General features: G+C 33.2%; 1 protein-coding gene across 1 annotated transcript; it reads right to left on the minus strand.

Moving 5' to 3' along the window:
- Positions 1–224: 224 nt before the first annotated feature.
- LOC108981804 (probable WRKY transcription factor 57) lies at positions 225–5,983 on the minus strand. Its single transcript, XM_018953052.2, has 4 exons — positions 5,180–5,983; positions 3,346–3,489; positions 2,422–2,789; positions 225–670 (listed from the first exon to the last, which is right to left on the minus strand). The coding sequence occupies exons 1-3, from the start codon at positions 5,587–5,589 to the stop codon at positions 2,426–2,428; spliced, it is 918 nt and encodes a 305-aa protein (XP_018808597.1). The 5' UTR covers positions 5,590–5,983; the 3' UTR covers positions 225–670; positions 2,422–2,425.
- Positions 5,984–12,094: the final 6,111 nt, after the last annotated feature.

A 12,094-nucleotide genomic window follows, 5' to 3' on the forward strand; every position in this document is an offset into this window, starting at 1 on the left:
GGGGTAAATTAAAGCCGCCCCGAGGCATCAGGGTGAAAGCTAACTTTTCCCAGTAAAATCAATAAATAAAGGTTAAAAAGGCAATGTCGGCTAACTCTGAAGCAACATCGAAGTTCACGCAACTGATCCAACGACTGGGTGGTCCAGTCCAAGTGGCCTTTTCTTTTTTCATGTATCTCAGAGTCACGTACGAGCCATGAAGAACTCCACCCGAGAGAGAGAGAGACCAAAAAACAGCCAGTTACTTTTACTTTATAGTCTGAACAAAAAGTAATTAATGATAATAATAAAAAAAAAAAAATTAGCGATACGAATGAAGATGGTTTAAGGTTCAGATCCATCCCGATCTAACTCTAAGATTGAATCTGCTGTAAACCTAACCAAAATGAAAAAACAAAACAAAAGTTACCCTATATATACATGATCAGTTTCTTGAGGAAATTTTGTACATATTAATTATAATCATCTTCAAAATTAATGATGGTCTGGAATAAATGATCTCATGCTCAATACCTGGGTACGTACGCCCGTGAATATGATGAGATGCGTGCACTTAATTAATATATGACAGAAAAAGGATTACTATACCGCCTTGAAAATTGCTTTGGGTTGTTACCATCTTGAGAAGATCGTGGACGTTACCGACCCAATATTCCCGCTACTGCATGCCCTGTCCAAATGGATCGAAAAGGTTAATTAAATATGTAAAATCCAACAGAGAAATTCAAAAAAGAGCTAGCAAGCATCAACATGCACATGAGTTTTCATGTTCTATAACTCTAGCATGATTCACATGAACACAGAGAGTTGTCAGTTTGGGATCCACATTAACGCGTCTCCTTTATCTGATCATCATGCTTAATTGCGTACGTTTTAAGAGTGAGAATAAATGAAAGCTAAGGACCATATAAAAAAAATCCTAAAAGCTGGATATATTATATTCACACACCACAGATCCAGCAGCAGCAAGCAGCCACATATATCTTTTCTTTTTGAAAAGGGATCAGACAGTTGAGATGATCAGTACTCATTTCACTACATTCTAATTAGTGGTCATTAGAATTCAGCTCTTCATCAATTTTTTTTCTTTCTTTATTTTATTAATATTTCCAACCACAGCACAGCCTTTTGTGTAAATTATATATATATAAGCCGTTTGGATACATGCATGATAAGAAGGACAAAATAGTTCGATCCACAAACACTAATAATTCTGAATTGTATATTTAGAAGCGGATAAAATTTACAGCCAATAATTGAGAACTACATGATCATTTTGGCAAAATGGTGCATGCATGCCACAAGGAAACAATTAGTACTACACATGAGTATCCATCACAATTAAGGCTTTGTCCTACCATAGAACACTTCTCACCGACCAGTGCTATCGTACACGTAATATTATCTCTAGCTTACTCTACTAGCGCTAGCTAGATGGTCGATCGATGGTCAATGGTCATCCACAGTTCATGCTGGTGGGGTTATATGTTAGGCGTGGTCAGGAACAACTGCGGTCCACAAAAGCAAAAGATTTTTCAAGACAAAAGTGAAACTACTTGATGGCATCCTAACCTAAACCTGGAACATTTATATATATATATATTAATAAACCAGGTTGATAAATTCTGTACTGCTTCTTAATTAATTTCATTTTCTTCTCTTTTTGAGTTTTTTAATGAATAATAGTTTATATATGCATCTTGGCAACGGAAAAAATAAACGCAGTGACAGCTATAATAACAACAAAAACCATAATAATAATTGACAATTTTTCGTATAGATTACTCTGCCATGTGATATTATGTTGAAAACTTTTAACCAACGTACTCATGATGATTTTCTGTGATTCACATCAACGGAGGATCATTCATAAAGCCAATCAGAAAAATCATTGCACGCTCTATGCATGATCTGCGACCAAGATTCATATATAAATGTAAAATCTGAGGTAGACATTATTCAATGAATCAAATGTAGGTAGGACAAAAGCAATAATTCATCATTATTACTCATGATCTGTCCCAGCTTAACAAGTGATCTCATTTTTAACCAAGATATCATCAACACTAGTACCATATATAAATATATATATATATATATATTAATAGTTCTACTTCTGGAGGTCCTGTACATGTTGCGATCTCCTAATTAGAACCTAAGCTTCGTACTTGGCTCACAGACACTCGTAGACATATATGGTACTCCGCTTGGGTTATAGTCATGTGCCAAAATGACTTGGTTATGGGTTTCAATATGAAAATGGACTGACTCTCTCTCTCTCTCTCTCTCTCTAAGATCATACGCACGCAGCTAGCTAGTCATACTGACACACGCATATGAACACGTACGGCGTATATGTATAAAGAATACAAATTTACACATTTTACGACGAGAGTTGATCTATATATAATACTGTGTTACCTTCTCATCTGTTACGCATGTTAGGAGGCACCATGTCCCCAAGTAATCCTTCATCAGTGGGAAACTGTGGGGTACTTGGTTCGGGCATCGAATGGGATTCACCTGCTGGTATCTGTTGAGACTGTATCATACGAAAAGAAGGACTTTGTTGAGGTAACTGAACAGCTGGATAATAAAATTGTGATCCTGGAGGAGCCAACTGCCCAGTAAAGGTCTCATGACTAATATTCACTCCACCTCGAGGGAATCCAACCGTGTGATGGCAGTGTTGGCCTTCATATGTAGTTATTACGATAGTACGATCTTCAGATGAGCGTTCCACTCTTTTCTTTACGGTGCATCTGCTATTTGTGCAGCGGTAGTAGCTCCTGTATGCCACATCGAAACTATGATCGATCTACTGCATATATGAAGTTACTAAATATTTCTAAAAAAAAAGTGTATTGAAACTTTGGATTTCGGCCTGTAAAATATGAGTGAGAAGAAATTCAAAGATACATACAGGTTAATTATGAGGCTTGTCAGTAATGCTCATGACCTATTACTTGCGGAGCTAGCTAGGGAGCGATAATATTAGTTAATTTGGGGAACCCAAAAGCTATTTTGAACCATTACAATAAAGAAAATAATAATAATAATAAAAAGGCCTGAGAAGATTAGAGACTTCAAATTTTGGACCTAAAAAAACTTATATTATTATCTTACTTAATGGAAATAAACAGATCGAGCGTAGCAAAAGTTAGAAATGGTACTGGAGATTTATAACGAGAAAGGAACATATATATATAGTACGTGTAAATGAAAAGAATTTAATAAAATTCATTTTGATCATATCAATCCACAAAACAACAAGAGTAAAAATCAAACATGGGAAACACAATAATAATTTGTCTAGTAACTGAAGAGAAGTACGTAGTTACAGACCTAGGGAATGGACTATTTTTTACTGCCTTCTGTCCATATTTGCGCCATCGGTAGCCATCTTCGAGCTGATCAACCTCACTCTTCGTCATAAACGCAAAACGAGGCTGCCGGATTCGCTTTTGCCCTTTCTTTCTAACCTTGTTCCTACAAAATATTCAACCTACAATTATCAAACAAAAACAAGATCCTAAAAATGAAAAGCTAGCTATTAATAATTCGTGAACTCATGCTAGCTAGTAACAAACAAATATGTAAACTAGGAAGAAATCACGTGATTGCTTTAAATCATGTATAACCAGATGAAATTATCCAACGGCTTGCAATCACACGTCGAACTGTTCGACTGATATTGGTCACTCAAGAGCAAGAAAGAAAAAGTGATCAAGGTGTAATTAAGAGTATATACGTGAAGCTTCAATGTTCAGTATAACTGATCTATGCATTTCTTCAGCTACTTAATTTAGCAGTCTTATGACTAGGAGGGATCATAAAAAACAGAAGAAGAATGAAAGGCTAGCTTATGTGCACAGGAGATCAAAATTTTCCCATGTTTTTCAAAGAGGGATTTAATGACAGAAAAATCATATGAGTGAATGTTTCACATTACTTTTGAAATCATGAATACAGTTTGATGCTAAACTTCTTTTGCAGTATTGGCAATTAATGAGCGTTTATATAATATTGGCTGAGAAAACAGAATGGAAATTAGCGTATATATCTATATATATATATATATATATATGAATAGACTTAGCAGAAGACTTTTCAAAGTAATGCAGCTAGGATTAACAAATCTAGAAGCATGTTGTTATAATACAGTAACCCATAGAAAAAGGCTCAAGCTAATCTATCAAAGACCTATCTAAATTTGGTGCGTGGCTAATAAATTAATTAAATGATCTGGACCTGTAACTAACTAAGAACATTATGTTTACATATAGAGATCATGTACTGATGTACAATAATCTAAAGAAGAAACCCACTTAGCTAGCTAGCTACTTGGAAACAAGAACCTAACACCTTTAGATCAGAAGCAGTAATAGCATTATGTCGTACAATTTACAAGACAAATATCAAATTCGATTACATGACGATGCCATCATGAAATGCTAATGCACTGGCATTCAAGGGAAATTATGAATATATGAAGAACATAAAACAAACTTCTATATATGCATATGATCATTATCGATCCTTGATTCTTCATATAAAGCGAAGTGATCACTTAATTAAGAATCTAAATGCCAAAAAGTAATGCGTAAATAACCGAAAAAGTTCCCCGACAAATTAGAATCATATACTTTTTAAGCTATATTCTCGCTTTCATTGTAACTAATTTCGTGATTTCTCAGCAAAAATTTGATACAAATTATTCGCGAAAAGCAAGAGAAAAAAAGGAAAGAAGAAAAAAAAAAAAAAAAAAAGAGTAAAAACTTAAGCCACGCCATTCCCGCCGCAATAGCGGCGGTGTTCGAGGAGTTAAAATTAATAGACAAAAAGCTCCTTAATATTTCCCAATTCCTCTGGAAGACCCCATGTTTTCGGTGAAATTACGGACCTACCTCGGTCCAACTTGCATGAACAAGTTGATGGTATCTAGATGTACGGACACAAAATTGCATTTTCTCCCCCTCCCCAAGTCCAAAGAGAAAACCACTATAATCGGATACGATTCTTTTCTTCCCCCTTCACCGCCCCCCGGGGCCAATTATCCTACACTCAAAGCCTGCCATTTGCCCTTGAAAATACAAGTTTAACTAAGGATTCAGTGAGTCACATGGAGATCAATATAGTGTATATATACGTATATGTATTCACGGAACCCATTACTCACGGTATCTCGGGCGGTTTTCCACCGGAGCCAGTGGACTTCTCTGGCGGATCCTCGCTGGAGCTAGAAGACACGGAAGGATTACTGGATGCCGTGAGGTCTCCGCGGACTTTACTGTCAGACCTAACAGGAAGCGCCGGGTCGGAGCTCTGCAAGGCGCAGTCGCTGCTCTTATTGCTGTGGTCGTGGTCCTGGTCGTGGTCCTGGAACCCGAAGCTTCCAGTCAAATCGGAGCCATCGTGGAGGCCGGCCCGGTCCGGGTCATCCGGCTGAAAATTCCACCCGAACTCGCCGAGTATGCTGCTTTCTCTGTCGTTGGCGAAGAAGTAGACGCTGTCCGGGTCCGGGCCGAGCGGCCAGCTCGAGTTGCTGGTGAACTCAGGTCCGGGATCGGATTTGTCCCCTTCGTCCATAACTCAAACAAGGATCCACTCGGGAGTGCTGGAAATCCGGATTCGCAGGGGAATTTAGCGTAATTCCGTCGAGAGAGAGGGAAAGTAAGGTAATAAGTGAGGGGAGGTGGGGGAAGCAAAGGAAGGAAGCTAGGGTTTCGGTGTTCGTTGGAGGTCAGAAAGGACGCATAGTTTATGAACTTTTAGAAGGGCTTGAAAGCTTAGTCTCGTCATTGCACAGTTACAGAGAGAGAGAGAATAGAGGAAAAGGAATGAGAGAAAGAGAGAGAGGAATAGAAAAGAGATAAGTTAGAAAAATCGCCGTCAAGCTCTAAAATAGTACGGGTCAGGCTGATATTTAAGCATTGGAATGGAAAGGCAGGAGGGGGAGGGAAGGGGGGTCCCCACGCGCATGAGTAAAATCACTCCCAAAATACTTTCCGACAACAGACCTCTCTCTCTCTCTCCCCCCTCCCCTCTCCTTAATTTTTGCACTTTTGTTTGGTGGCTCTAACAACAGAGAGAGAGATTGAGAGAGAGAGGCCTTTTATTTTAATTTTTTACTCACCCAACAAGGCGTGGGCATGGGATCAGCTCCAATCATCACGATTTATCAACCATATTTCTTCTTTTTTTTCCCCTTTAATCGGAAAGATTATATTCAATACGCAAGTTATATTTTTTCCATTATGCTTCCATCATCTTTAAAGTTTAATCCCACAAACTTATTAATTTGGACTACATAGTCATATGATAAAGAGTATCGTTGCTCTAAATGAAAAGTCACATCATTTAATGTTATCTGCGTAATATTATTGCTTATATTTAACTTTATTACTCTTAATAATACTCGTTGACATGACATATTTTGAAGAGTTTTACATGCCAACCACTTCAATAGTATGCGAATGTGTAATTGAAAATGATAAAATTTAAGATAGTGAACAATAATTAGTGATACAAGGTTTGGGACAAGTCCTCACGCGCCACTACAATTTTTGTGTTTATTTTTTTTATTTTCTCTAAGATTGAAAATACGGATCTACAGCTTTTCAAACTGTATTTCGCTATTTTTTCATTTATTATTTACGTTTTCTGTTATTTTCTTTGTTTTATGTTAATAATAAAAAAGAAATAGTCTCTTAGATATTTTGTCCATAGAGTAAAAGTCTTCTCCTCCTCTAAAATATAGGGTTTAAAATCTCTGCTTTAGGTAGAATGTAGTCTCTCAGACGGTTTGTTTGTAGAGAGTTACAGAAATTAAGACCATACCAGTCACAAAAGAATTTGCATGGGTGCAAGTAGAGCCTCAACCGTGAGTAGTTGCCTTGTAATCTGTGTTTTTCTCTGTATGTATCAATCGTAGCTGTAACTTCGCTTTTATAAATAAATGTAGTCTATTTTCCATAAAAAAAAAAAAAAGGTTTGGAACAAGTTTATAATTAGTCATTAACCTGGGGATCAGTTGTTACTAATTCACACGTCAAAAAGTTCCATATACTCTAAAATTACTCAAAAGTATCTTCATCTATTTTGACATGAATATGGTCTTTTTCACATTTTCCTTATAAATATATTTTGTAATATCTTACTTCATAAAGATTGATAATTTAATTTTGAGACTACCAATAACCTATTAGGAGAGGGGTACTCATGATCGAAGGACTCTTTGTTAGATCGAAGGACTCTTTCCTAGCATAAGCTAGAGAAGCATTATGCAAAGATATACTTATGCTACGATTGAATGCTGAAATGATATCAAATGATTTGTAAATAACAATAAAAAATAATGAATAATAAGAAATAATTTGCAAATAGTAACGAAATAGTCTGAAACTACTTCACTTACCAAATTGAGGCTTTAAAATTTCAAACTTAGATGCTTGTACGTTCATTTTTCATAGAAAGTTCTATATATATATATATATATATATATATATATATATGCGCTAGGAAAGGCTCCAGGTGCGTTAGTCCCGGGGTGTACCTGACATAATGATTTAAATAAAAAAAAAATGAAAAAGTCAATAGCTTATTTGTCTGGGAAAAAAAATACAAGGTTAAAAAAAGACAAAAAATCAAGATTAAAAAAAATCTAAATTTCAGCAAAGTTTGAGCTTTGGTTTGCATCCATATTGGATTATCTATTTATTTTCTATATAATAATAAAATCTTAATAATTTTTTATTTTAAAAAATTGAAACAAAAAGAAAGGAAAATGAGCACACTGTCTAAACAAAAAGGATATAAAAAATAGACGTCAATTCATGTGCGTCGCGGGGCTACTAAGGGTCTTTTGGTAAAACATGATCTTTCATTAAATTCTACAAGGGAGCTACACGTCAAATGATTAAGGGTCTTAAGAGCCTTTTGGTAAAACATTACTTAACGGAAAAAAATAAAAATTAATAAAAAAATTACAAAAATTACTATTTACAATTAGATAGCTACTTATTATAATAGAGGAGATATATATATATATAATATTACCCTCAAATAATTTAGACTAATGATGTGACATGATATTTATTAATTAATTATTTAAAGCGCGTAGTTTTAAAGTATTGGTAATATTAATGTATAAAAAGATAGAACCAATTAAATTAGTTAATTTTTCAAAGGAAAGATCGAGATATATGGGAATCTTAATTTCTAGTCCACAAATTATTAGAGAGACTATTTCATTGGTCCCATTTCAGGAATCCATCAAACTAGTGAAGTTATTCATCATGTAAATCAATAAACACCTGATCATCAACTAAACCCATTTTAGTTTGGAATATTGCACGTACGTACAGTAAGATTAAGATATCCAATTCTTACAAGAATTCGATCGACTCGTTGGATAAAAGACACGTATCATATTTCTCACTCAACAGATCCAATGCAATCGAAACTAATCCAACTAATTAAATTCGAAAGTGGTAACAACACACATGATTATAAACCTGCTTGAAACTACACGAGCTAGCATTCGGAATAATGCTATTTTTTCTGCTAATATTAAAAATCAGGTTACGATCATGATCGATGATCATCATGTGTCGGTGTTGTGCACGTACCGGACTAGCTAGCTGCTAGCTAGGATGCATCATTTTGTTTTTATATATTTTGGGTGAAATTTCACTATCTTGTTTTAAGCAGCCTTCTTAATAGATATAAACTCAACAGAAATGTTTTGGATCTCAAATTCGAGAGTACCCAAAGAATGTCCTGAATGAGAATATTTTTTTTTTTTTAGTTAGTGATTAAGAAAATATTTTTTTAATGATGTTGTTAAATTTTTATTTTTTTAAATATTTATGATAATAAAAAAAGATATATAAAAAAATAAAAATTTAAAATATACTATTCAATAACTCTATTCAAAATATAATTTGGATAATTGTAGCACAGCTCTAAACTCAATATCGGACATCATAACCTAATTTAACTAATGTACAAGTTTTTAATCTCCCCTCTGCCTAATTACCCCAACAACAGTGCTAGCTAGCTAGGGTACGTACGTACGGGCCAGTCTTTTGCCACACGAGTGACGTGGGTTAAATTAACTGCTTGTGTCAATTAGTTAATTAATTAATTGAGAGGTGTTAAAAGCTGCAAAAATATTGGCTGGCCCGTACTGGTACGAGCTTTATATATAGTTCCATTAATTAATTTGCTTGCAGGGATCAGTTTTGGGAGCCGTGTGTTTAAATTATATATATATATATATAATTATCATTTAATATGGAATTTTATTATCAGCTTGATGGTTTTGGGAATGCTAGTTAGTTACTTTTGTTGGTGTGTCTATTCGATTTGATGATCTAATTCAACAAGAATACATTATGGATTTTGACAGATTTGCAACGCCGAGAGCCTTGTTGGGGTCTGGGAGCAATGCCTCCGGAGGAAAATTTGGAGCAAGGTTTGCGATAAGAAAAAACGTTAGACATAAAATTCGTTTAACGTTTACGCTCTATTCGAGCAAATAATGCATAAAAATGAAAATAAAAATTTCCACCATGTGACACTAACTCAATACGTCATGAGTATTTTGAACAATGAGATTAAAGTTTCTTTTAGTTACTGATGAGATAAAATAAAAGTTAAAAGTTGAATAAAATATTATTATTATAATATAATTTTTTAATATAATTTTTATTTTTATATTTAAAAAAATTGAATTATTTATTATATTTTGTGTGAAAAATTTGAAAAAATTGTAATAATTAAATAAGATAATTTATATAACCAAATAAAGGCTAATAGTATTTGTCTTGGCACCGTTTCACAGCTTTTGATTAACATTAAGTGGAAAAAAGTAGTAAGTAGTTAAAACTTGATCCCCCGCCGGACGGCAAGAGCTAGCTAGCGGCCATATTGTACGTACTTATTAGTTCTTACATAATTCTTACCGAATTAACATGACTACCATGCATGCACACCCTACATATATATATATATATATATATATACAGATCAATAAAGTAAAGCATATTATATATATATATATACATATATATATGCATGCAGGCTGAAACGGTGGTTGATGAATTAGTGCTCCAATTTAATGCCCAATAAAAAATAGGCATCGATCAATATGCAGCATGCCATCAATTAGCTAGCCAGGGCACCACGGCCTTCAATGTGGTCCAGTACTACACTTTATATAATATATATATATATAGTAGTAACAGTAGTACTAGTACTAGCTCGATCGTCATTTATAAATATATATATATATATATATATTATATGTATATAGCTAGACTTTGTGAATATTGGTCATGAGGGTTGTCCGCGGCAGCGACTGCCAGTTTGGATCTCAAATACATTTTAATTTATCTCAATTAATTATTATAAATTTTTTTAATTTTAATATAAAATATAAAATATAATAAATAATTTAATTTTTTTAAATTTTAAAATAATAATAATATTAAAAAATAATATTCTAATAATTAAGAAATGATATTATCAAAACAATTAAAGAAAGCGGCACAAATTTTATCAAGAACTGATCGTACGTACTACTATATATGGAAAGGGAGATGGTAGCCTTACAATCTAATTACAATTTAATTATATCTAAGTTGAAAGAGTTTTAGTCGTGATTAGGCTTTAATTAGACGTATGCGCGCGCGTGCCCATCTATATATCGCCTTTAGGCTTTAATTATTATACACCCATACGATCGATCGATTTATAATGAATTAATTAAATGAAAGTATATACGTACGCGTTAATTATAAAAATGAAAAAAGTTATATCATTTTTTGGGGAAAACAGTACTAATATAAATGAACACTTTTTCAAAATTCTGAATTTTTCTTAAACGAAATCTTCAACGAAAAGTTATTTTGATAAAAGAAAATTAAAAGAATTTGAAAAAATATCAAATCGTTGATGATTGTTAAATGAATGCCATACCAGATGCAAACAACCTTAGATCTTGTTTGAATGTTGAGATGAGATAAAAAAAAATATAAATAGTTGTAAAATAGTTTATAAATAGTAATTATAAGATAATTTGAGTTAAAATGTTTTATGAGATTTTAAGAAACGAGAGAAAAAAATATATGAATTAAATAAGAAAAATGATAGTTGCAATCGTGAGTATGTAAGCGTCATATAATTATTTTAAAAAAACGAATCAATATGAAATCAATATGAAAAAAAAAATTAATTTTTTAATAATGAATCTCACTCTTTTTCAAAGCGACTACACGACACTTACATACTTCACGACTGTATGTAACATTACTCATTAAATAATGCGCAAGCACACACACATATATAAATGGTAATTAATTAATTTATATCTTAAAGAAATGCTGAATAATGGACGTGATGGGAGATCAACCTTTTCTTCATCATATTATAGATTGATAAAAACAAAGCGGATTGAGGGGATAGTGTGTGCGTGGGTCGAGAGTCATGATCCGAATCTCTTTATTTTTTAAAAAAACTAACTTGATTCTTAAGCAAGCACGTCTTTTTCAACCGCGATCGACTTCATTGAGGATTTCTTTTGTATATAGTATATATTCTTCAACATAAATAATCATGATCATCATCTTTCTATAATTTCTTATATATATTTTTACACAAAAAATATATATATATATATATATTCTAAAAACATAAAGAAGAATAAGAAGAAAGCAAGAAAGTAACGATTTGATATCATGTCGTGTTGCATTATATATATATAAAATAGTATTATTTATTGAATTATTTAAACTCACCGTTTTATAAACACAAAGTGTTTGGGAAAGGAAAAGGAGAAGAGGGGGGGCTACGTACCAATGAGAACACGTGTGTATAATTAACAGATGATCATAGATCTGGCCCCAGGATCGATCATGTCATTTCACGAGATCTTTTGGATTAGATTATGAAAACAAATAAATTAATACAAAGGGTAATCATGGGAAGATTAATAATGTGATCAATAAATTAATTAAGGGTTATAAACATGAAATTAATAGGCATGAAATTAACACATGAAAGGGTAATGATCATCATGATATATATATAT

This window comes from Juglans regia, chromosome 13 (genome assembly GCF_001411555.2).
Source record: "Juglans regia cultivar Chandler chromosome 13, Walnut 2.0, whole genome shotgun sequence".
NCBI lineage: Eukaryota > Viridiplantae > Streptophyta > Magnoliopsida > Fagales > Juglandaceae > Juglans > Juglans regia.